Source organism: Anser cygnoides, chromosome 20 (genome assembly GCF_040182565.1).
Source record: "Anser cygnoides isolate HZ-2024a breed goose chromosome 20, Taihu_goose_T2T_genome, whole genome shotgun sequence".
Classification (NCBI taxonomy): domain Eukaryota; kingdom Metazoa; phylum Chordata; class Aves; order Anseriformes; family Anatidae; genus Anser; species Anser cygnoides.
This window is the reverse complement of record NC_089892.1, coordinates 150,041-171,837: the sequence shown is the minus strand read 5'-3', so window position 1 is coordinate 171,837 and position 21,797 is coordinate 150,041. Positions and strand designations below refer to the sequence as shown.

At 40.2% G+C, this 21,797-nt stretch overlaps 1 protein-coding gene across 1 annotated transcript; it reads left to right on the top strand.

Moving 5' to 3' along the window:
- The first annotated feature begins 446 nt into the window (after positions 1-446).
- Positions 447-10,092, top strand: LOC106040672 (uncharacterized). The gene is made up of 2 exons (XM_066980484.1): positions 447-530; positions 8,318-10,092. The coding sequence occupies exon 2, from the start codon at positions 8,379-8,381 to the stop codon at positions 9,696-9,698; it is 1,320 nt and encodes a 439-aa protein (XP_066836585.1). The 5' UTR covers positions 447-530; positions 8,318-8,378; the 3' UTR covers positions 9,699-10,092.
- Positions 10,093-21,797: the final 11,705 nt, after the last annotated feature.

The window sequence follows — 21,797 nt, the reverse complement described above, 5'->3', positions numbered from 1 at the left end:
TTGTGCTTGATTTTTATGTCGTTATAAAGTGCAAGAGACCATTCTTAACAGAAAACTAAGTTTTCCTGAAATTTTTCTGAAAAATACAATGGATTATTTAAGATTGATCATTGAAACACACTAGGTTACATTTGATCTAATGGAAAATATCCTGATCTAGATAAGAAGATCTACACGAACAGATACGCAGACACCATTATAGAGGAAAATGTTCATCTATCATTTTCCCAGTTAATACAACTGTTTGAGAGCCTGAGGTGGTATAAGCATCAACTGAAGAAAATGTCATTGAGTTAAGTCAAAGTTGTTAATCTGGGGAAAAAAAAAAAAAAAGAACAGAAAGTAAACCAATTTGCAATACAGGAAGCTAACCAAGTCACGGGATTTCCCACAGATGGTCAAAGTACTAGCGTAATTGCGGAGGAAGCAGATGTTGGGGGACAAGCGGGGTTGCATTTCAATGCGCAAATCAGGCTGGGCTGAAGCACTGGAAAGCATGAAGTGCTAGACAAGGAGGCTAGAAACTGTGAGTAAATACATTATCATTTGATTCCTCATATGTTCAGGAGGGCATAATTTTGCACGTTCTGGTGAAGTGCCAAGACTGCACCTAACAACCATTGATTCCATTACCAATTATTTTCTCCTTTTGTAACAACTGAAAAATACTGAGGTTTTGTCTAACTATTCCAGGCAAAATGGGTGACAATGTTTTAGAAAGCTTATCTAAAGCAGCTATACAAGCAAGGCTCTTATTGTTTTGTTTGAAGAAGTTGCTTTTACTTTGTCGATATACCTTGCTGTAAAACATTATCTTCTGGTTTCTGCTCTGTAACACAAGTAGTATTAATCTAAACAGGCAGAGATGGTCCAGATTTGCTAATGTATTTTAAAACTTCTCTTTTAGACAGGAGGGATATTTTTCATTTTCAGAGCATACAAAATAATTTTTTCAGTAACTAAAACAGACTGTAGTGATATCAGACACAGTAAAATAGTGGTCATTTTCTCGACATTAAAATGTCATCTGATATGAAGTGAGGCTTTGCCAACATATGCTCATTTGAAAAAAAAAAAGACAATACCAAGCACAACAATAAGTATCTCTTAAGGAGCCTGCATGTAGAGTCTTTTTTCGGAATGACAGTGGCTACTCTTGTTCAAATGTTTGCTCTAACAACAGCTGAGGAAAATATTTTTTTAATGATCCTGTCCCAGCTAGAAAAAGAGAAACTACATTTTTAGCCACCTAGTTCAGTGGACACCAGGTAATGGTTTTAGCCTGTGGACTCCGAAAGAACCGTCACACGCTTGAACACAAAATCATATTTCGTATTTAGGAATTGGTGCCACGTCTTTCTCAGAAAATTGTTGTATCAACTAGTCTTCCTGAGAACAGGTCAAAATTAAAGACCAAAATGACCAGGGTCAGCTATCACTAGAAGTTTCCAGAAGCTAAACAAGTCTTTGATGGGAAAACAATAGGTTATTTAAACAGATTTTATATATATCTGTATGTGTCTCTACAGCTCTTATGGACACCATGTAAGAGAAGGGGCTTACTTGTTTATGTATGTTCCCTAACTATATAGTTTTATTCACAGTCACTCTTCATGTCCTAGGAGGCCTCTGTTTTCTAATACAAGTGTTATTTTACTTTTTTTACAAATCAAGTAGATGATAATACTTCTGGTATGCTAAAACTACTAATCTGAAGTGGCAGACCAGATGCTTCTATTCCTCATAGGCCTGTTGTTTGTCTAAAAATGCACTACGGGGATGAATTTTAGGTCGCACTAATTTAGTAATATATGCATACAACATTTTTGAAAAGAAACTATATCAAAAGTTTGTTTGCACATAGTTAAAAATAGACAAAAGATTGCTGTGCTTAGAAGATGTGAGGTACAAGGTAACATGTAAGTGAACTTCCTGCTTTGTGTAATTCGCATGTAAAACTAAAATGGCGGCTTCTGTGCTGGGGGGATGTACAGGAATTGCTCTTTTACGTTGTCTAGAAAGTAGTTGTGTTCCAAAAGGAAGTAAGGGTAAACGAGTGTTTGCCCATAGTGGATTTTAACACTGGGGCTCTATTGCAGGAAGAGACTACTAATATGTCTTCAATTAAAAAAAAAAAAAGCCTTTTCCATGTAAATTTCCCAAGCCTGATTTAACAGGAAATTTTTAAGGCATAGAACTGCCTGGTGTAACACTAATGCAGTAAATCATCCCTCCAGAAGAGTAATGAAATTTATATTAGGGTTCTGTGATCTTCTCTACCTTCCTCAATCACATTATTGTTCTCTTGGATGGAAAGAAAAGATTGTACCCATAAACTATTCTACTTTTAGAAATTAACAGAAGTTACTGTAGTTGTTACATATATTAAAGTTGTTGTTAAATGCATCTTGGTCCCATCTGTTGTTGATTACAAGACAACACTGACAGTTAAATCCTCCATAGTGTTAAAAAAAAAAAAAGGCAATTGTTTATTAAAAAAAAAAAAAAACTTGGACTGACACTTTTTTGTGTTGTTGTTAGCTTTTTTTTTATGAATTTTTCTGTAACTATTTTTCAATTCCACTTCTCAATTAAGAAAAAACTTCAATCTAAAATATTCTCTCTTAGATTTCTGACAGCATATTAGTAATTGTAAATGGTTTACAATCCAAAAATAGAAATAACAATAAGTATTTGAAGAACTTTTGTGCAAGTTAATTAACAGCTGATTATGCTGATACAGATAGAACTCTTAGTCTGAATTATATTACAGCAGATAAAGAGATATTTCCTGTAGAACCATGTGTTACCGTAAAAGTCAGTCAATGAAACTCTCCTAAGACTCAGTTTGGAGTTTTAGGACAGCAGGCATTCTTTAATTGAGGTGCCAGACACACGGGATCACTCTACCTAGTGTGCATGCTTAATTCTTCAGGTTAGAGGGGTTATATGCAACCAGAGTATGCATATTCATTAGATTTCCAATAAATAATTAACATATTCATAATATTTCCCGTAACTCACTAAAATATGGAAATGTCCCTGACACATGCACATTTGTGTCAGTTGGTCTTTGGGGGTCTTCTGGTCGTCAGTAGTCTTCCTCACTATGTTCGCTGTTGGAACTCAGTTCTTGTGCATGCTTAGGCCATTTCCTTCTTTTTTATCTTATAGTTTCAACTTAGGCATGCATACTAAGCTAAGTTATGTACACGTCCAAGGACACATGCCTACCATGAGTTCCTCACCTATTCTTTTCAGACACCTCCTTCAGGCCCAAGTTATCTTACTCCCCTCCCCTGTCCTTAGATACAATTCTGTATGGTCTTACAGATAAGACTGACTAACTAGTGAGTAAGGTAGCTTCAGGGATATCAAGTTTATAGACTTCCCCCTTCCTTTATAGACTTATAGACATAGTGAAGGTTTGGCCTATCTGTTCATAAAACATTTCAGATTTGGTTCTATTATTCTATCAGGGGGAGAACCATATGTCCTTCTGACTCTATATCAATCCATCCTTTTCTTTTGAGAGTTTGTAGTGAGCAAGCTACAACTCTCATCATATTAGTTTACTGTAAGCTCCAACAGAGGTTGTAGCAACAATTACAACATAACATTGTATCATTACACAGGCGATTATATATACAACCATAACAAAAATGATTAACAGATAATTCCTGTTTCCAAAATGATTGTCTTTTCCAGACCCTTAATTTTGAGCAGCAGTTGAAGATAAATTGAAGTAATACCTACATAAAACAAACAAACAAAAATCAAGTGTAATTACTACAGCTAAAATTCTCTCCATCCATAACTTTAAATCAGACAACCAGGGTATCATAGAATTCCACATTTCAAAAACTCCTAGAATCATAGAATATCCAAGTTGGAAGGGGACCCACAAGGATCATCAAGTCCAACTTCTGGGTCCCCAAAGGACCACCCAAAAAATCAGACCATGTGTCTGAGAGTGTTGTCCAAATGCTTCTTAAACTCCAGCAGGCTCGGTGCTGTGACCATTTCCTGGGGAGCCTGTTCCAGTGCTCGACCACCCTCTCAGTGAATAACTTTTTCCTAATATCCAGTCTGAACCTCTCCTGTCACAGCTTCAAGCCCATTCCCTCAGGTCTTATTGCTGGTCACCAGAGAGAAGAGATCAGCACCTGCCCCTCTTCTCCCCTCATGAGGAAGTTGTAGACAATGATGAGGTCTCCCCTCAGACTCCTTTTCAGGCTGAACAATCCAAGTGACTTCAGCTGCTCCTCATACGTCTTCGCCTCTAGACCCTTTACCATATTTATTGCCTTCCTTTGGACTCTCTTTAACATATCTTTCTTATTCTGTGGTGCCGCAAACTGCACACAGCACTCAAGGTGAGGCTGCGCCAGTGCCAAGCAGAGTGGGACAATCAGTTCCCTTGCAAACTAGCAAAGCCATTGCTGATGCACACCAAGATACAGTTGGCCCTCCTGGCCACCAAGGCACACTGCTGGCTTGTGTTCAGCTTGCTGTTAATCAAAACCCCCAGATCCCTTTCTGCGGGGCTGCTCTTCAGCATCTCATCCCCCAGTCTGTACTAGGGTTGCCCCTTCCCAGGTTCAGAATTCTGACACTTGCATTTGTTAAACTTCATATTGTTGGTAACTGCCCAGCTCTCTAATCTGTCCAGATCGCTCTGCAAAGGCCTCACCACCCTCGATGGAGTCAACAGCTCCACCCAATTTGGTATCATCCGTGAAGTTGCTCAAAAAACCTTCAAGTCCTTCATCCAAATCATTTATAAAAACATTGAAGAGGACTGGTCTTAAAATGAAGCTCTGGGGAACCCCACTAGTGAGAGGTCACCAGCCTGATGTAACCCCAGTTACAAGGACTCTCCCTGACCCATCAGCTAGTTGTTCACCCATCTTATCATGCTTTTTTCTAACTGTGTTCTGGTCATTTTGTCCAGAAAGATACTGTGAGAGACGGTATCGAAAGCTTTATGGAAATCCATAATCAACTCCATATTACATGTTGTCCCGTTGAACCTTGTGTAAAATTTTGGTCTGCTTCTAGATTTCATTCAAGTCTGTCATAATTCTTCCAGTCTGATCCACATACACATAGCTGGCCTAACTGAGTCTTGAGAGTAAAATTCATTTTTTCTACTCTGCCACTAGACTAGGGCAGATCCCAACTAATACCTAACAGTCTGCTTATTTCAGTAATTATCTTGGCTATAAAATGTGGAATTCTACCTGATGACATTCCCAAAGGTATCCTAAATCTTGGAATTATTTCTTCTAGCAAATCTTTTACTACTTCTCTTGCCTTATTGGTATTACAGAAAAGCCTCAGGGCCAACCTGTATATATGTCCACGAGGGCTAACAAATACTTTACCCCCCCCCACCCCTTTTCTTGGCAATTTGGTAAAGTCTATTTGTCAATACTCTCCAGGTGCCTGCCCTCAGTAGTGTGGAGAGTTTTTTGTTTGTTTGTTTGTTTGTTTGTTTTTATCCTTCCAATTTGAATTTTATTCTGTGTTTTTGGATTATTCCTACAACATATTTCACACCTCTTGGTGACTGGCCTGTAACAGCCTCTACCATATTCCTGCTAATAACTGATATTTGTAAATGTTTTAACAAATTTTCTGTTCCCCAGTGCACAGAATTATGCTCTTTCTTCACTAAAGTATTCATAAGGGAATAGGGTACTACTACTAGACGTGAGGGTGTAACTGCCCATCCATTCTCCTATTTTTCCACTTTTGATGTTTCAGTTAATCTTAAATCTTGCTTATCATAAATAGGGTTCTTTTGAAGAGTCTCTCCTCTGGCACTATAGCTAGTACTTCTTTTTCCATGCCTTTTTCTGCAGCCCATTCTGTGGCTAAATCAGACAGCTTATTTCCTCTTTCTTGGGGGGTTCACCCCAATTGGTGAGCTTTACAATGCATAATAGCTACAGCAACAGGAATTTGTATACTTGCATGTAAACTCAAAATTTCTTCCTTATGCTCTATCTCTGTCCCTTTTGTAGACAGTCATCCTCTCCCTTTCCAAATGGCTCCATGTACATGGACTGTTCCAAAGGCATATTTTGAATCAGTCCAGATGTTTATGCATTTGTCTTTGCTTAACTGCAAAGCTTGAGTGAGGGCAATTAATTCAGACTTCTGGGCTGATATGTGCTGGCAGGTAATGTTTGAGCTTCCACTACCATCTCAACAGTACTGACTGCATATCCAGCCTTCATAAAACTGATACAATTCCCAATCTGTGTCTTGCAAAGGAGTATACTTCATATTGGGTCTACTCGAATAGACCTCCTCAATTGTCTGTAAGCAATCATGCTCAGGTTTACTTTCTTCATACTGAGGTGAGAGAAACATGGCAGGGTTGACCACTGCTGTTGTCACGTCATCTGGTTCTATCAGTACCACCTGAAACTTTAACATTCTGCTAGGGGAGAGCCAATGTCTGTCTACCCTTCTGATCCAATACTGTAGTTACCATGTGCAGAACATAAACATGTATTTTCTGTCCCATGGTGAGCTTCCGGGCCTCTTGTGCTAAAAATACTATAGCAGCCACTACTTTTAAGCATCCAGGTCATAACTGACTTACTAGATCCAATTGCTTGGAAAAGTATGCCACGGCTCTCTTATGTTCCCCCAAGTGCTGGGTAAAGAAACTGAGAGCTACAGCCAGCCTTTCATAGGTGAACAGTTCAAAGGGTTTTTCTAAATTAGGTAGCCCTAAAGCCAGGGCTTTCATCCAGGCTCTTTTAAGTTGACTCTGCCTTTCATTGGTCCACTGAAGGGAGCCCTCGGATAACTTCAACAATTCATCCCACCGTTCCCAAGAAAGTTTCTAATTCATGAACATTTTGAGGTTCTGGGAGTTGGCAAATAGCTTCCTTCCTTTCATTACTTGTCTCTGTCCCTTTAAGATTTCAAAACCTAAATATGTTACAATTTCTTGTGCAATTTGAGCCTTCTTCTTTGACGCTGGATACCCACTGAGTGCAAGGAAATAGGTTAATTGTCAGTTCCAAACATTCTTCCTGGAAGTTGCCAGCTAGCAGTATATTGTTAACATATTGTGGTATCGTTATATGTGTTTTAAAATAATTCTTACCTTTTTTAAAAAATAAAATAAAAAATGAAAAAAAACAGTTGAACAACATCTTGAATTTACAAATTACACCAGGCAGCAGTGCTTTCGGTAAGTTCTTTAAAGCTAGAACTGTGAAGTCAGAATAGAAATGTAACTAAAGTGACGATTTTGTAAGCAATTTGAAAGCAGTCATTCAGATGTGACTGAATGTATACACAAGAGAACAGAGCACGTACAAATGATAGATTTCCATTGTTAATGGTTCTAATGTGTTGTTGTGATGTGTCACATTATCATGCCTTTATGGCCACTCAGAGACTAAGGCAAGGTTGATTTTTATTTTAATTTGCCATCCTTCTGCTTGATGGTCTAAGCAGGGTTTAAGTAGGTGTAAATACGAAGCTGTGAATGTGTATTGAAAAATCTTCACTTTGTAGTCTGGATTTGGTAACATATTAGAGAACTTTCCATGGCAAGGTTAAAAAGCTTAGTACTGCATGTAGTCCTAATGAAGGGTCACAATATTCACACAAAGTTATTCTGAAATCTTCTGCCAATTTAGAATTGTGATCTGAGATTTCATCTTTAGTGGTAAAAGCAATTTACTTTTAAAATAATTATATCAACCTGTGCAAGTTAAAAGGCAATTCTTTACAAAGCTCTTTTCTTAGATAATGTTGAACACCATAGGAGCCCACTAGACATAGGATCCCACCAGACTCTGAACACAGCAGGCTCTGAAACCATTTTCTTTGTGGCTTGGGACTCAGGACACAGAAAGAATAGGACAAGATTATTCCTACTCAATACAAAAGAAAGCAATTTCAATTTGTGTTCACATCATCTCTTTTAAGAAGGAGAATGGAAAGAATAACTCCATAGTTTTAGTTCTCAGAATAACAGAAGATAAAGATTATGGATCTTCGCTAACACAAAATTTCTTCCAGGCTTCAAAATGACTAAAAATCACACAATATTACCATTACTGTATAGTGAAAAAGCTGAAACTGTTCAATTGTAGAGTTAAATAAAATTGCTTCATTTTTTCAAAACGCCAAGTCTATATGAAAGGTCTTAATACTAAAGTTTAAAGTATCAAAAATATAGCTAATGTCTTTAGGAGAATACAGCTCAGTGCAAAACATCTTTTTTATTTTATTTTATTTTGGCAAGACACTGAAAGATTTTTTTTTTATTTTTTTTTTTTAGAGAAAGTAAATAGAACACTGTGTGTAAAGGTGTGTTGATTTCCAAACTGTGAAGTTCAGCAATGATACACAGTGGAAAAAAAAATATTTGTACTATTGTTGTGTGTATTCTTATTTTTGGAACTATTTTCATCTACTCCTGGAAAAGTCATCAGCTACAAAATAATATATCCAGGAAAATCTTCCCACCAGCAAAATCTGCCAGTCCAGCAAGTCAGCTCTGTAGGGGAAAACCTGCCCAAAATTCAATAACACCATTAAAAGATAACAGAACTTTTATTATATCTCCATACTTTGATGACAGAGAAAGCAAAGTCACTCGTGTGATTGGGATTGTTCACCATGAAGATGTAAAAGAACTATACTGCTGGTTTTGCTGTCAGCCCCATGGACAGATATACGTATCAAAAGCAAAAATTGATGTTCACTCAGATAGATTTGGATTCCCTTATGGTGCAGCAGATATAGTTTGTCTGGAACCTGAAATCTGCGATCCAACACATGTATCAATTCATCAGTCTCCACATGGAAATATTGACCAGCTGCCAAGGTTTGAAATTAAAAACCGGAAGGCTGAGACCTTCTCTGTTGACTTCACTGTATGCATCTCTGCCATGTTTGGAAATTACAACAATGTCTTACAGTTTATACAGAGTATGGAAATGTACAAGATTCTTGGGGCACAGAAAGTGGTAGTCTATAAGAACAGCTGCAGCGAGCTGATGGAGAAAGTCTTGAAGTTTTATATGGAAGAAGGAACTGTGGAGATAATTCCTTGGCCAATAAACTCATACCTCAAGGTTTCCTCTAAATGGCACTTTTCTATGGATGCAAAAGACATTGGCTACTATGGGCAAATCACAGCTCTAAATGACTGTATATACCGTAACATGCGGAGGAGCAAGTTTGTGGTTCTTAATGATGCTGATGAAATAATTCTTCCCCTTAAGCACCCAGACTGGAAAACGATGATGAGCAGTCTTCAGGAGCAAAATCCAGGCACTGGCATTTTCCTCTTTGAGAACCATATCTTCCCAGAAACCATATCCACTCCTGTGTTCAACGTTTCATCTTGGAATACCGTGCCAGGTGTTAACATACTACAGCATGTGCACAGAGAACCTGACAGGAAAGAGGTTTTTAATGCCAAGAAAATGATAATTGATCCAAGAAGGGTGATTCAGACTTCTGTCCACTCTGTCCTACGCGCTTATGGGACCAGTGTGAATGTTCCAATGGATGTGGCCCTCATTTATCACTGTCGGATGCCCCATCAAGAAAATCTTCCCAGAGACTCCCTCATCAGGGATACAACACTGTGGAAATATAACTCATCGTTAATCACGAATGTTAACAAAGTGCTACAGCAAACAGTACTGTAAGCTCAAAAGCGAAACTTTGTCTATAAGGAGGGGAAAGTGGAGAGTTGTCTATGTCCCAGGGAGACATAGGATATCATTCAAAGATCACATTAAAAATCTCTTGCACCTGAAGATTACATCCTGTAAAGCTTTGGGAGACCAGCCCTTTTATGTACCATCCAAATGTAAAGGCATTTTAGCTGTGAAATGAAGCGAAGTATCCAGGGAAGCAATATTCAAAACTGAAAAAATGTATTTGATTCAAGAAGGGTGTTTTTTTTTTTGTAATTGATTGTCTTTTTGAAAGTATAATGGCTTGTTTGTGTTTGTATTTCACACGTTAATTACATGATCTGTCAGTTAAATTTGGGGTAGAGCCCTGATCCCACTCCAACAAGGTATAGTACTGTTGTGGTCCCTCGTTTGCAGTTGTGCTCTCTTTGCTGTTCATTCCCGGGATGCTGGTGTGGGAGCATGTCCCGGTGCACGGCATCTGGACCGGGGCGGACTGCGCTGCGGGGACGGGTCTGGCGCGGGATGGGCAAGCCCTGTTCGGCCCGGCACTTCTCCAGACGCTGGGGCAGACCGGCAGCGCCGTGCTGCTCCCGGGACCGGCGCTGGCCCAGACACGGCCCCGCCCGTGTCAGCGTCCTGGGCCTGGCCGCCGCGTCACCCAGCCTCGCGGCCTTGCAGGGAGCCGCCCCGGTGAACGCCCCGGCGAACCTCCGGAGGTGGCGGGAACGAAGGCATTTCGCCCGGACCGGCCAGAGGCACGCGCGGTGCGGCGCTCGCCGCAGTGGTCTGGCCGGCTGCCTGGGGCCCCGCTCCACTGGAGCGACTGCCCGGTGGCCCTGGCGGCCCGCCGATACCGGCGGCGCCAGAACGGGCCGGCGCCCCGCGACCCAGCCCCGCGCGAGCGGTGCTGTGGAGTGCGGGGTCCGCTCCACGCGGGTCGGCGGGGGTGGGGGCGCCATAACGGGAGCGAGCGCGGCGGGGGCACTGCCGGCGGCTCGTACGGTCGAGTGTCTAGTGCCGCAGCCGCTCACGGGGCGTCCCGCGGGGCCGGGGCTGCCCCGCCCGCAGCCGCCGCACCTTCCCAGGTGGGAGGTGATGGGGCCGGCCGGCCCCGCCTTTCCTGGGGCTGCAGAGACGGAGGCTCTGGCGTAGCCGCCACGGAGGTAATCGCTGCTGGTTTCGGTGACGGGGGCGGGGGACGGACGGCGAGAGCTCCCCTAGCGCCGGCGCCCTGCCGCGGTTCAGCTTCGCGCCGTGCTGCGTTTACAGTCGTGCGGGCAGCGGCGCTCCGGCGTCAGCCTGCGCTGGGAAAGGCGAACCCACGGGACGAGGACCGGAGGCAGCAGGGAGAGGGGCGTGTTGCTGTCGGATAACTGGTAAACTGCTGGGCACAGTGAGGGTGTCAGGCTGCAGCGCCCGCTTGGGATCCTGTAACTGGCATCACTTGCAAGAGAGGCTCGCCATGCTCGCCGCCCATGAAATAGCAAATAAGATATTGGTCAGCTATAGCATTATTTTGGGGTACTGATGTTGACCCCTGAATGGTAAGTTTAAGGTGTTTATTAATTGTAAAAGACAATTTTTGAAGTCTCTCTCTGAATACACTACAAGCGTGGGAGTTTAATTTTAGATTTAAAGAATGCATAACTTCTTGAAGGAACGGTTTCAGTGTGTGTTGTGGGTTAACCCTGTGCATTGGGTTTACATGGCAGGGGCTTCGGGGGTGGTGGTGGTGGAGAGGTCTGCAAGGGTGGCCTCTCTGAGCAGAGCCCAGAAGCTGCCCCATGTCAGTTAAGAGCCAGCTCCAGTTGGCATCAAAAGGGACCCACCACTGGCCTGAGCTGAGCCAGTGAGCAATGCTGGTTGTGCCTCTGTGAGAGCATATTTAAGAAAGGGAAAAACAAAAAAAAAAAACTGCTGCACAACAGCAGCTGGCGGAGAGAGGAGTGAGAAACAGCCCTGCAGACACCAACATCAGTGAAAAAGGAGGGCAGGAGCTGCTCCAGGCTCCAGAGCAGAAGTTCCCCTGCAGCCTGGGGAGAGGACCATGGTGGAGCTGATTGTCCCCCTGCAGCCCATGGGTATCACGGTGGAGCCAATCTCCACACTGCAGCCCATGGAGGAGCCCAAGGTGGAGCTGGTGAATATGTCCTGAAGGAGGCAGCAGCCCACAGAGAGCCCCCGCCGGAGCAGATTCCAGGCTGGACCTGTAGCAGGTGGAGAGGAGTTGACGTAGTAGCAGGTGATCTGGCGGGAGCTGACACTCCTGCGGAATCCATGTTGGAGGGGTTTGCTCCTGAAAGATGGATCCCGTGGTACAGACTCATATGGGGCAGTTCTTGAAGAGCTGCTGTCTGTGGGAATCCCACATAGGATCAGTTCAGGAAGGATGGCATCCTGTGGGAGGGACCCCATTATGGAGCAGGGGAAGAGTGAACATGAAGGAGCAGGGGGCACGTGTTGTGGACTGACTGTAGCCCCAGTTCCCCGGTCCCCTGCACCACTTGAGGGGAGGACATAGAAGAGGGTGGATGGTGGGGGGGGGAAATGGTTTTAGTTTGCTTTTAGTTTCTCACTGTTCTAGTCTGCTAGTGATAGGCAATCTCCCTATGCTGAGTTTATTTTGCCCATGACAATAATTGGTGAGGGATCTTCCTGTCCTTATCTCAACCCTTGTGCCTCTTCCATCATATTTTCTCACCCTTTTTCTTTGAGGAGGGGGAGTGAGAGAGTGGCTGTGGTGGAGTTCAGCTGCCCAACAGGGTAAAACCACCACAACCTGGTAGGCAGGAGAGCCCCACACAGCCACTTCTTAGTCCTCCCACCACCCCCAGCAGGATGGGGAAATGAAGCAGAAGGGCAAAAATGAGAAAACACATGGGTTGCATTAAAGACAGTTTAATGGATAATGCAAAGCTGCATGAACAAGCAAAACAAAACAAGGAATTCATTCGCTATTTCCTATCAGCAGACAGGTGTTCAGCCATTTCTGGAAAAGCAGGGCCTCTTCACATGTAAGAGTTGAGAAGATGAAAACCATAACCCTAAGTGTTCTCCCCCTCCTTCTTTCCCCTACTTTTTTCCTTTCGTTGGTTTGGTTCAGCTTTCTCATCTGTGTCCACTCCAAGCTTCTTGTGTACCCTCAGACTACTCACAGGGACTCAATGCGTGAAGCAGAAAATGCCTTGACCCTGTGTAAGCACTGTTCAGCAGTAGCTAAAACATTGTGTGTTATCAACACTGTTTTGGTCACAAATCCAAAACATAGCACCATATGAGATACAAATAAGAAAATTAACTCTCTCCCAGCCAAAACCAATACAGTGATAAGGACAATAAGTTGAAATAACACTCTTCTAAATATTGTCATGCAACTTTTATTTTACCTGACCTATTTCTGTTCAAAGGATACAAAGTCTAATTGTTTACAATGGGTTTATGGGTGTATGGCAGATCTTTTTTGTGTGTACAGGGACATGTGTGCTTGGCAAGTCTCATGGCTCAAACTAAGTTAATGGAATTACTCTCTGGTTTACCTTCACTGCATTTAGAATAGAAATTGCCAGTTTAATCCTTCAAGAGCAATATTCTGTCAACAGTGAAATAATACTGTCCTCAGTTTAACCCTTCAAAAATTATACTTCTGACTTTGGATCATGTAAGATCATGGAATGCCAGAACACTGGCATTTCAAAGAGAAGAAGCTAAACTATCAAAAGTTCAGTGACAGAATCCAGATTAAGATGGCAAAATGATTGTTAGTCTTTAGAATTTTTATTTAAGCACTGGTGGTTTGTGTGGTTGCTTTTGGCAAAACCATAAAGCAAAGAAGAGGGAATAAAACTTATGAAAAACAATAAATTAATAATGCTATCCATTAATAGTAGCTTGCTTTCAGTTAAACCCCAAAGAAGCCAAGTTTTAGGCTGTGTAGTGTTCCTGTACTACTGATGCTAAGACTGTTTATTAGTGACTGAAATTTTGTAATCACATCTGTTAACTGACCCCTGAAATAAGTTTATTTTGCCACCCTCCACCTCTGCCCCACCCCATTTTGAGAGGTAGAAGAGTAAGGTGAGAATTATAAAAACAAACAAACAAACAAACAACCACCCTTAATGTAGATGTCTTTGTGAAGATACTGAAATGAGCAGGATGAAAGATCTTCAGCTGTCTCAATACAAAGAAAATAAATTAAGGAGGAAGGACACAACACAGGGAAGATGTTGGTGAGATTAATAATGATCTGTGAAGGGCTTTTGAACTAAATTAGCTCTTTGCTCCACCTTTTAGTAAGGATAATGCTAATAGTGGAGAGTTCAGGAAAAGAAGGTCTGAAAATAGAAGTTGTATTGCAAAGGTGAAAACAACACTCCATTTAGAGGCCAGTATTGAATAATTTCCATTACAAAATTCTAAGATAGATAAGTTACTGAAGAACCAGTGACAGGTGTTTAATAAATATGTCGTGATCATATTGGTACAATGTGGCAAAGAAAGCACAAGTAGTTCCCTTTTTTGGGGAAAAAAAAAAAAAAGACGATTTAAGTGTGTGGAAGTTTCTAAGTGCAATCTGATCACGTACAGGGTTTTAGAGCATTTTTATTTTTATTTTTATTTATTTTTTTAAGGACAGTAAGTAAAGAGATAAAGAGAAATGTAATTAATTCAGTCAGCTGGGACAGATGTTCTTTATTACAACTTTGCAGCAGAAGAAAGCATGTTGTGTAACTGCAGTTGGCTGGAAAACTGAGCCAGTGTATTAACGTTGGTCTCATGACAAGCTCAGATGTACCTGTCCAATGTGATGCATGTGCAAAAAAAGTAATCTTAGCACATGTTAAGAAATAATATGTCCAGTATGTGAGGGCTTGCAATTCTCATTTACAAATGTATTTCTGATCACCTGTGCTAGAGATGAACTGAAACTGGACTAACTGTGCAAAAGCAACCGATCAGGGAAGAACGCTTCTTATAAGAAGATACTAGATCATCCTGCCTGGTTTAATGAAAAAGTATTAAAAGTGAAGATTAGGAGGGGATATGACTGCAGTCCATAAATGCAGGGAGGAAGAAAGGCTTTTTGCTCTTAATGGGAATACTGAAAAAGAACAAACTGGTGTGAAGTAGTCATTGATACCATTAGCTTAATTTAGTATTAAAGCAAATCTGCATGATTTGTATCATATTCTACTTGAATACTAATTGGAATTAAAATACAAAACCTGAATTAATTATTATTATTAAAAGAAAATAAGCTCTTTAAAATATGCTGGAAACGTATTTTTTAAGTTAAAATTTACCATGTACTCTCAGTAGTGAGAGAACATAAAAAATGTACCATTCCTCATTAATCTGAGTTTATGTATTTCCTGACTAGATTTCTGTGCTATTAATCTCAGGAGATAAAAATTCATGAGTCACATGTCAGGAAAACTGTGAATTTAACTCCCAAATATTTATTTTCTTTAAGATTCAGTTCTCTGGTGTGTCTTGACTTTTATATTTTGCTCTTTGTGTCTGCTTCTAGAAACTCCTATTGTTTTGGATCTCTCTCACACTTCCTCATCTGAATCTGTCTTTGTCTATCTTAATTAAGCCTATAGTACTTTACTGAAAAATGTACATTACAGAAAAAAACAAACAAAACCAAATATAGAGTATATTTTTAAAGTTCTCTTTAAGCATGCATGTGAACCGCAGATATATCAACATGCATGATTAATTTCCAGAAGGAAACCAATTGGGTTTAAAATATCCATGTGCCTAGGTTTGATTTGCTTGGACAACTCCATATTCAAGTTTGTAATGTAAATGAAGCTCTTGGGAGGCAACTGTATGCTTTGCTCAAGAGAAGGAAAACTTGTTTTTCTGGTAGGTGTGGCAGCTATTACGCACATAAAAGAACACTAGTCATTTGAAGTAGAATGTGTTGGCATGTGTCTTAGGTATTGTACCAACTTTTTTTTTCTCCTCAGTGTTGTTCTGTATTGAGCATTTCTTGCAGATTATCTTAAAAAAAAAAAAAAAAAAGCTTTTATCTGATTAGAATAAACAATTAGTAGATACATCTTAGCAAAAAAAAAATCAGTTGAACTGAAAAAACTTCACTCAGCTGTCTGCTTTAAAAGGGTACTTTTTCTTTCAGATGTTCACTATTCAAAACAAAATTGAAATGATAACTTTTTGTTGTCCATTTATAGCCAGCAAAAGAAGAAGAAATAACAGGTAAGAAATTGCTTGTATATTTTTAATGATGATATGTTGGGACATTTCTTTATTAAAAACTATTAGCCTATAAGAGTGAACAATATTTTAAGAAATAAATAAGATTGACGAAAAGTAAATCTGTATTGTAAGACTGTATATATTTTAATATATAACAGTCTGGGAATAAGAACACTAAATGCTCCAGGGAAACTTCTTGGCTGACTTCAAAATGTTTGATAAAGAGACACACAAAATTTGAGTTTTCTCAGTCCCAAGTCTTCAGCACTAAATTGCATAACTGTAGCAGGCTCTTAACCATGTATTTTATTGCAGTTCTGCTCTAAATTATAAGGACTTCTGGGGGGGATTCTCCACCTCAGATTCAGAACAGAGTCAGTATTGTCTGCTGCTGCTGTTCTGCTTTCTGAATAGTGAAAGGCAGTGAGCCTTTTGATGCCCTGTGACAGTTCTGCTCTGCAAAGAAATTTCTTGATAGCTATAAAAATATAATATAAAAAATATCAGCCTTGGCAAATAGGGCACTTTAAGGGTTTTATTGTGAATATAACTCTCCTGTGCTTTTTGAGGAAAGGACGATTGGGAAAATTCTGCACACAATTCTGAAGGCTTGGGCAATTATTTTTTTTCTTGGAGATGCAGAAGCTAGATTGCTGTATTAATAAGCTAGATTTTTTTATTATTATTATTATTTATTTTTTTTCCCCTCTGCTTGGAAGGTACTGTCTTTAAGCAGAAAACCAGACCATAGGGGAATTTTTCAAGCCAAACAGTAAAGTTGCTAGAGAATTTAGGGACTTCCAAAACTGTGAAGCTGCCGAGTGTGGTACCTGTATCAAAACTATGGATTTAGGTGTTTAGGTACTTTCTAGTTCTCTTTCTTGCTTTTCTTTAAACATGCTAGTATTTTGTTCTATCACAAAACAATATTGAGCTAGATGCTCTCAAAATAGATCTAGGCAATATGTGAAATGTGAAAAAAAAAAAAGTGTGGAATAATAGGTGTAATTATTATTTTACAATAGACTGAGTAATATGCTATGGAAAAAGTATTGTTAGAGATCTAGCACGTGCATACTTTCAGAAGATGCCAGATCCCTCCAAAAATGCAAGTGATTTTTATTCAGATCCTTGAGAAGAAAATGGAAGGATAAGAAATAGGAGAGTCTTCCAATATCTACTAAATCTATGACATTGCTACTTATTTTTTCTATAAATTATACACATGGAAATCTGGCTCTTTTATTTATTTGTTTGTTTGTTTGTTTATGAGCAGCTGGCTTTTTGCAGTAATAACTTGGCCTGTAGATACATTTTCTTCATCTTGTGCAATAGGATTGGTTTATTCCATCTTGGCATTTTAACCCCCCTCTTCTTGCTGGAATTCAGGGATTTTTTTTTCTACCAGTCTAGTTTTCTGGCCTAACATTAATTTGATTACTCTGTGTCATGCTTCTTCCAAGAATCATTGCAGCACAAGCGGGCCTTTGAAGAGACTTGCTGTCACCGTACTACTTGTGGATCACATGTGGATGGCTAAAGGTGAATTTATAAGGAAAAATGTAATTTTATCTCCATTTGCAGAAATTACTGATTGAGAGTGCCATGGGCTCCCAGTCATATGTTAACACTTGCTCACAGTAGAGTGCTGCAAGGGACTTTGGCCAGCTAGATGCTCAGAGATGCCTCTGTCCCTGTAGCAGCAGAAGTTCAAGAGCTGACCCCTCCCCAGCCATGCCAGGAACAGTACCAGCATTAATGCAGTGTCAGAAGACACAGATCTCTGGTAAAAAAAATAATATGAGGCAGCTTTCCCTGCAAGCTCAGCCTTGCGCAGTGCTAAGTAGTGTAGAGCTGATAACTGAGAAGCTAAGATTTATATCACCCCCCAGCTAAACATTCACTTCTGCTGAATTGTACAAACTGATCTTCCTCTGTATGTATTGTTTCATTTGTGGTGAAACGCAAGTTAGGTAATTTACACATTATAGACTATATCTGGACCATCGTGTGTAATAATCCCTGATTGATATATTTCTTCTCTGAGCTTGATTAATTCTGCATATATTTCATTTATGTCTGCTCCTAACTTTGTGAGAAGTCCAACTGAGTTTAGTTTGTGTATCATTTGCATGTACACTATGTAGATATTTTTTTGTTTTGCTTTAAAAATTATTTTCTATTTAACGTTCTGAAGTTTTCATTATAAAAAAAATAATGCTTAATGGCTCCCTGTTCTCTTGTATACAGACCTCTGTCATATTTTTTCACATTCAGTACCCAAAGAACCCTGCATTAACAAAAATTATTCCAAACATCTGAAATATAGGTGCATTCAGAGTGTCACAGACAGTACCAGCCATTCGTTTAAAGGTTTGTTCTATGTTTTTTTCTTTTTCTGCACAGTGACAGAGATATGTCCCCTGCCCCAAGATTGTTTCTGAAATTCTTCAGCAATGAACATGAGTCAATATTATCTTATACTAAATATTTTCTTTCCTGCAGATGCAGCAGCATAAACTGCAAGGACAAAGAAATTTGCATCTACATTTAGATACATTCAAAATGTTTTGTGGTGGGAAAAAATCATACTTTGTTGCCACTGTGTGCATTATTACTCTAACTTCAATGGTCGCATTTTCATATCTTAGATTACAGAGAATTGATCACCTGCCAAAAATAATACAGGAAGGTAGAAGATGTAGAGGGGAAATTACAAATAACACAATAACTCCATTAAAGGATAAAAGAACTTTTATTATATCTCCATACTTTGATGACAGAGAAAGCAAAGTCACTCGTGTGATTGGGATTGTTCACCATGAAGATGTAAAAGAACTATACTGCTGGTTTTGCTGTCAGCCCCATGGACAGATATACGTATCAAAAGCAAAAATTGATGTTCACTCAGATAGATTTGGATTCCCTTATGGTGCAGCAGATATAGTTTGTCTGGAACCTGAAATCTGCGATCCAACACATGTATCAATTCATCAGTCTCCACATGGAAATATTGACCAGCTGCCAAGGTTTGAAATTAAAAACCGGAAGGCTGAGACCTTCTCTGTTGACTTCACTGTATGCATCTCTGCCATGTTTGGAAATTACAACAATGTCTTACAGTTTATACAGAGTATGGAAATGTACAAGATTCTTGGGGCACAGAAAGTGGTAGTCTATAAGAACAGCTGCAGCGAGCTGATGGAGAAAGTCTTGAAGTTTTATATGGAAGAAGGAACTGTGGAGATAATTCCTTGGCCAATAAACTCATACCTCAAGGTTTCCTCTAAATGGCACTTCATGCAGGATGGAACACACATTGGCTACTATGGGCAAATCACAGCTCTAAATGACTGTATATACCGTAACATGCGGAGGAGCAAGTTTGTGGTTCTTAATGATGCTGATGAAATAATTCTTCCCCTTAAGCACCCAGACTGGAAAACGATGATGAGCAGTCTTCAGGAGCAAAATCCAGGCACTGGCATTTTCCTCTTTGAGAACCATATCTTCCCAGAAACCATATCCACTCCTGTGTTCAACGTTTCATCTTGGAATACCGTGCCAGGTGTTAACATACTACAGCATGTGCACAGAGAACCTGACAGGAAAGAGGTGATCAATCCCAAGAAAATGATAATTGATCCAAGAAGGGTGATTCAGACTTCTGTCCACTCTGTCCTACGCGCTTATGGGACCAGTGTGAATGTTCCAATGGATGTGGCCCTCATTTATCACTGTCGGGTGCCCCTTCAAGAAAATCTTCCCAGAGACTCCCTCATCAGGGATACAACACTGTGGAAATATAACTCATCGTTAATCACGAATGTTAACAAAGTGCTACAGCAAACAGTACTGTAAGCTCAAAAGCGAAACTTTGTCTATAAGGAGGGGAAAGTGGAGAGTTGTCTATGTCCCAGGGAGACATAGGATATCATTCAAAGATCACATTAAAAATCTCTTGCACCTGAAGATTACATCCTGTAAAGCTTTGGGAGACCAGCCCTTTTATGTACCATCCAAATGTAAAGGCGTTTTAGCTGTGAAATGAAACATGGTACCTTGTAAAAATTGGCTGAGTGCTGATGAAGAGTTGGGTTCCTCAGATGAAGTCTGTGCTGCAACCTTCTTAGATGGAAGAGCTGAGGCGTAGTGAGATGAGTGAAGTATGTTCACTGTACTTTTACAATTTCAGTCATTTTTCATTTTTGCTAAACCCCAGTAAGCGCATTGTACTGCATCTACTGATGTAGCAATATACTGGAACTTTCCTGTGAAGGGGCAGAAGTATTAGTCTGATGTGGGAGAGAGCAGGAGGTATGTGTGGGAGTAGGCTTTCATTTATTTATCTTCTATGCCAAAATCATGTTTTCATTCTTTCATCAGTTTTGTGGTGGCACATACCTATGTCCTGAACGCACGCTGTCATGAGTTGCTTAGTAGTATTGGTTAGGTTCAGGTGGAACTTTTCCTTGGAAGTCTTCAAGAGTCAGTGTGTGAATAAATGTCTGCTTGCTAATTGTGTTTAAAGTAAACTTCATCTGCCTTGTAAAGGCTAAAAGCTTTTTTTTTTTTTTTTCCTTTTCTTTTCTTTTGACTAAGACTAGAAGGGTAGAACAGCAGTATACTGTGTACTGGATACTTCTCATCATGCTTTTTTGCTTGCATACTCTGTCACAATGCTAAAAAGAATTTAGCACTTGGCAAGAGGTCCATTCATAATTTAGAAGGGTCAGCTGGAAGTCTCCATTCCAACGCCCTGCTCAAAGGAGGGTAAGGAAGCAGGTGTTCTTTAGGTTTTTGTTTAGGTTAGGTAGACACACAGAGCCTCTCTAGGCTACCTGTTGTAGTGTTAAACTGCCCTCACAGTGGAGAACATATTTTCATTAAAGCTAGCCAGAACTCCTATTGCACAGTTTATGACCATTGGCCCTTATCTTGCTGCAAGATGCTGGAATGTCTGTTTTTTGTCTTCTCTACACCATATTAATAGGTAGCTGGTGACTGTAATAGTGCATACCAACTTTCCCACCCCCAGCCGTCCCTTCGCGCCTATTCTGTCTGGAAGGTTGAATTCAGTTTTCACAGGTTTTTCAGACATCTTGTGCTTCAGCTCCCTGTCCATCTCTGCAGCTTCTCACTGGACCTGTTCCACTGCATAATTGTCTATTTTGTACTGGGGAACTCAACACTGAATGTGGTTGCGGATGTTCTCTTGAATGTTGAACATAATTTAAGAATCTCTTCCCTTGAACTACCAGCTATGTACTTGGTAGAACATGTTAGTGTACAGTTAGCCTTCTGTGTTATAAGGGCATACTACTGATTCATGTTCAATTTGCTGTACAGTAGCACTCCCAGGTCCATTCCTGTAAAGCCACTTTCCATTGAGTTGTCTCCAACTATCCCATTGTGAGGGATGATTCTCAGATGCAGAATGGTGCATTTACTTTGGTCAACTCAAGATTTCTGCCAGCCCATTTGTCCAGTTTGCTAGTCCCTCAGAACAGCATTCCCAATTCCCTTGCATATTGACTCTTCCCCTTCTGACAGGTCCCCCCCTTGCACCTCCAATTTAGAATTGTTATAAACGTGCTGAGAGGGCACTCTGCATCATCAGGGTCGCTAATAAAAAGATTAACCAATTCTGGCCCTTGAAGAGTATTATTAACTGGATACCAGTTGGATTTCATATCACTAATGACCACTCTTCAAGCTTTTCATTCATCTTGCAGTCCAAATATTTAATCCATATTTCATCAGCTTGAGTATAATGCCATTTTTGGCATGTTCCTGCCTAAACTCCTCTTGTGAAGGAATCTTAATTAAACTTTCAAGGTTAATGCAATGTTTTATAGGTGTCCCATCTTCACACAG